This window comes from Hibiscus syriacus, unplaced genomic scaffold (assembly GCF_006381635.1).
Source record: "Hibiscus syriacus cultivar Baekdansim isolate YM2019G1 unplaced genomic scaffold, ASM638163v2 tig00109971_pilon, whole genome shotgun sequence".
Lineage (NCBI taxonomy): Eukaryota > Viridiplantae > Streptophyta > Magnoliopsida > Malvales > Malvaceae > Hibiscus > Hibiscus syriacus.
Window position 1 is genome coordinate 461133 of NW_024062542.1, and position 4843 is coordinate 465975.

The window sequence follows — 4843 nt, forward strand, 5'->3', positions numbered from 1 at the left end:
ACAAACCAACCAGCACTTGTAAAAACGAACTCTCATTGTATTATTAATTGAAGAAATTTGATTTACAATGGTGAATGAGTTACAATAATATTTTAATTCTATCCTAATTCCTAATAAAATAATAATAAACTAAAATAATATTTTAATCAAATAATCATCCTATATTAAATTATATTACAAATAATCAATAAAAATATTGATAATTTGCAATATTTATAAAATATTGTATTAATCACATATAGAAATTTATGCATGTGTTGTCTTCACTAAAATGAACGTATCTTGAGTTCCCGACATCAGATTGATGCGTTTAAGGTACCGTTGGAAAGCTAAGAGACAACCGGTCGTATCTCCAAAAGACATGTTGACCAAATAACATCTGAATCCTATTCAAAATGTCATCGCAAGTTTTCTGCTATTTTAGTTTTCTTTTCCAAGGTTTGGTGTCTGGATCAATTGGACGAGATAGTTCATCTTCCTTTGATGTGAATCTTATGGTGCATGTATCACATAATAACCTTAAACAAAGCACACCGATACAAATAATCGACTACGACTATTATCCAATCAAATACCACTCAGGGACATGCAACTCATTAAACACTAACGATTTCCCTAGACAACCCAAACAAAGGTTACATCGACCAAGACATTTCCACAGTGGAAAATCAAAATAGCACCAACCAATCCAACAACCTACTCAAGGACGAACGTAAGATCTTATGTTAAGAGGGTAAATCTAAATTTATAAAATTCTAGAGGGTAAATTTGAATTTAAAAAATTCTAAAGGGGACGAAAATAAATTTTCAATTTTTAAGGGGTCGACCTCCCCCATCTGCCCCTACCTAGGTCCATCCTGAGCCTACCCTACAAATAACACGTCTGCAGAGTCAAGTCCTCTAGAATCAAACAAGGACCTGCAACTTTCAAACGACACTAACAGCATATACATTAGGACATCTAGTAGAATCAGGCACAAACGAAATAGTGAGGGGCCATTTACTTTTTGCCCATAAATCAATTCTTAATATCGCCAACTCATAAATACGATTTACACTGTATCTGTTCTTCTTAAACACTTCATCGTTTCTACAGAGTCAAATAGACCAAGTAAATCCGAAGAACCCCAAATTTCAAATTGGTTGTATCTTATTATATCTAATTTAATAGGCCTCGCTAATTATGAAGATCATTTAAACATGTCTTATAAGGTGAACTACATCTACAATCATTCAACTATGGAATGATTTTATTTTGACCATCGATCTTTTAATTTTATAAATCAAATCACTTAATTATTTAAATGATATCAATCAAGCCACCTTATGAAAATATTTAACGAAAAAATTAATGTGCCTATTAAAAATTTAGCATAATTACATGGTCCTCATTACTTTCACATTTTATCAATTTAATCCTAATTTTAATTTAGTTTAATAAATTTAATCTTTGATTAGATTGTGATATGTATCATCTCTTGATTGAGTGGAAAACAAAATGCAGAAGAATAAATATGGAAGGGATCAAACTTGGAACCGGAAGAAATCTAGGCGCACCTTAATTACTGAGCCAAATCCTATATCAGGCATTGAATTACAGAATTTTGTATATACCCTATTTTAACCAACTGAAATAACATTGTCTGCTGTTGCACAAAAACGTTTTTTCATGGTATGGTGAAATTAATTGCCGGAGCCATATTTAAAGAAACTTTTTGAAGCCTTTATTTTCTTAACAGAATAATTCAACATTTTAAACCTATCCACAGTTGTGCATTTGTTTATGATGGTGGTTCATATGTGTATATGTTAAGTTTTTTAGGAATGATTCCCATCGTGTTCTATTGCCAACTTCGAGCGGATGTTATTAGGATTAAGACACAAAAGGAATTTAACAATGTTTTGACGAATAATTTGAATATGAGTCTTTAGAGTGTTTGAATGTCCATTATCAAATTATTAAAGATCTTCTGAACATTATTTTATAATCATCCTAGACTAATAAAAATACAAGATTTTGAACAACTTGTTGATCTATGCAATTCCAAAGCCAACCTCTAATTCTGGTTTTTTTTCTTTTTTGGCTCCAATGCAGGAAAAACAACAAAGGTAACTTCAAGAGCACTATTATCATACCAACTTGTGAACCTACTATATAGATTATTGTTTTTGGTTACACCGCAGGCATCAACTTGGATAAGGGATGGATCCCAAATGTTTGGATTCCTAAAGTTAACTCTTTTATAAAAAAAATGACCGTTACTGTCATCTACAAAGTTGATACCTGCATTGATGCCTGTGTTGTAGCCAAAACATTTGGAAAAATATATTTCCAATCGTCATAGTTTTAAGTGCATATATGATCATCGTCATAGTTTTGGAAAAATATATTCATATATGCAAAAGCTATGACGATGAACATATATGTACTTAAAACTATTAATATTTGTGTACAAATTGTGGCATTTTTATCAAACACCGGCGGCAAGATTGGGAACTTGGTGGCTGCCGATGGAAAAGAAGAAGACAACAGAATATAGTTGCTGAGAACACTGGATCGACAATGTTTTCAAAATCCAAATTGTCATCACCGGGTCGGGGTCGGTTGGCTCGGAATTTTATCTTAAAAATTCAAGTTGGTTTGAGGCGAAACAGATAATTATTTGAGTGGGACAAAATGAGATGAAAACAATATATTTTCGGGTTAGGAAAACCAACCCATCCTATCGTATGTCCATCCCTAGTGAACTGAGGTATATAAAATGAAATACTGAAGTGAACTGAGGTATGAGTCTAAATTGAAATCAAAAGCAACGCAAACGCTTAAATTCTGAAGTGCAGTCACGGCTAATTTGACCCACAAATATAGCAAAACTTGACTCAAAATGGAGATAAACATAGTATCACATGAAACACAATAAAATTAAGCTTCCAAAACAAACCAGAAAAAGTTGTTCAACGGTAACTCTTCTGGAACCTTGCCCTAGCACCTCTTCCGCCGAACTTCTTGGGCTCGCACCTTCTGGGATCAGCCACCAGCAAAGTCCTATCGTACCTGACCAAGATATCCTTGATCTCCTTCTTGCTTTGCTCATCAACGTACTTTTGGTAAAATGCGACGAGAGCTTTAGCAATGCTTTGACGGATGGCGTAGATTTGAGATGTGTGACCTCCGCCCTTGACACGGATCCTCATGTCGACTCCGGCGAAACGTTGGCGGCCGAGGAGGAGGATTGGCTCGACGGCCTTGAAACGGAGGATCTCCGGCTCAACAAGCTCGATAGGACAACCGTTAATCTTGATAAGGCCACGGCCTCGCTTGCAATAGGTTACCGCCACCGCTGTCTTCTTGCGGCCGAAGCACTGTACGGACTCGATTGGTGCTCTTTCCCCCATCTTTTTTGTTGCTGAAAACCCTAGAGAATGAAAATGAGAGCGTGCTGTAAAGTATTTATATACGGTGGTGGGTTAGGGTTTCTGGTTTCTGAAAAGGCCAGACGGTGTTTGTTAAAAGCCCAAGATTTTTAATTTGGGGCTATGATTCGACCGGGTTCAGTAGGTCCAATTTAAGACGTTTGAACTAAAGTCAGGCTTTGGAGTACAAATACTTCATATTTAAGGCTCAAATGTTTGTGTCATGCAAATAACATTAATATATGCACAATCCCAGGGTTGATCTTCAATTGTCCGAATTTAATTTAAATTCTCGGATAAAATTAGATATGTGTTAAGTGTACAAAAGATTTCTCAATTATTATCGAGTCTCCAACTATTAAAAGTTATGATCTTTCAATTAAAATCCATATTTGTTAATCCCGTGATTATTAAAAGTTACAAAATGGTTACCCAACAATTCATATGTTTCAAATTCATTTTTTTTTAAAAAAAATTTAATACTGTCTAAGTTAGACATTAATCTACTGACAAAGATATTATAAAACCATATTTTAATGATGTATATGGGCATCACTGTTACTTTCAAGCATTGACTCGACGTCATAATATAAATGAAAAGTCGATCCAGAAAATAAAGTTCAAACGATTCCAGGACCAGATTTTATCATCTCTCTCAGACGACTATCAATTTTTTAACAAAAAAGAATAATTTGAAACATATGGATAATCAGATGACCATTTTATAACTTTTAATAGTCATGAAATTGAAAAAAAATCTATAATTGAAAGATCATTTTATAATTTTTAATAGTTAAAGACTCAATGAAACATTATTTTATAGTCCACAAATTATTTGTGTACTTTATTCATTAGATATATACAACGTGATTTTCATAACTTGACTTTGAGTAAAGACTATTTTTCTGGATTCATCACTGACAAAATGGTGTTGATGATTCCAACTTTGATAGAAGTCACCATTTCCTACAATCAGGGTTGAACCTAATTATTTTTTTGGTTCAGAAAAAAAGAAAACAAACCTTAATTTAAAAAATTAAAAAATATGTAATATAATTTTTTTATTAAATGTTTTTATTAAATTAAGTGAATAATAATTCAATATAATATAAAAATATCAAAAATATATTTAAGCATACAAACACTTATAAAAAAAACATTGCATTTGAGCATTTCTTGATGCAAAATCATTTATGATAGTGTCAATATTAATGTTTTTAAAAATATTTTTCTCGATATATAACATAACATTTGAAAATAAAATAATATTCTTATCTAAAATTGAAAATATATAAAAATCAAAAGAATGAATTTGAAAATTTAATCTACCTAGAATTTTAAGAACAATCTTCAACATGATTCAAGCACCATAATTGATGAAAAATAATTGTGTTTGTGTTTGTGAGAAATATGATAAATTAAAAATAAA

At 32.2% G+C, this 4843-nt stretch overlaps 1 protein-coding gene across 1 annotated transcript; it reads right to left on the reverse strand.

Moving 5' to 3' along the window:
• Positions 1-2778: 2778 nt before the first annotated feature.
• On the reverse strand, positions 2779-3443 carry LOC120211216 (40S ribosomal protein S16-like). Its single transcript, XM_039209809.1, has one exon. It carries the CDS (start codon positions 3394-3396, stop codon positions 2956-2958), a length of 441 nt encoding a protein of 146 aa, XP_039065740.1. The 5' UTR covers positions 3397-3443; the 3' UTR covers positions 2779-2955.
• Between the last annotated feature and the right edge of the window lie 1400 nt (positions 3444-4843).

Excerpts from the sequence above, each read along its gene's own strand:
- LOC120211216 (XM_039209809.1), bottom strand. The coding sequence starts at position 3,396 with ATGGGGGAAAGAGCACCAATCGAGTCCGTACAGTGCTTCGGCCGCAAG.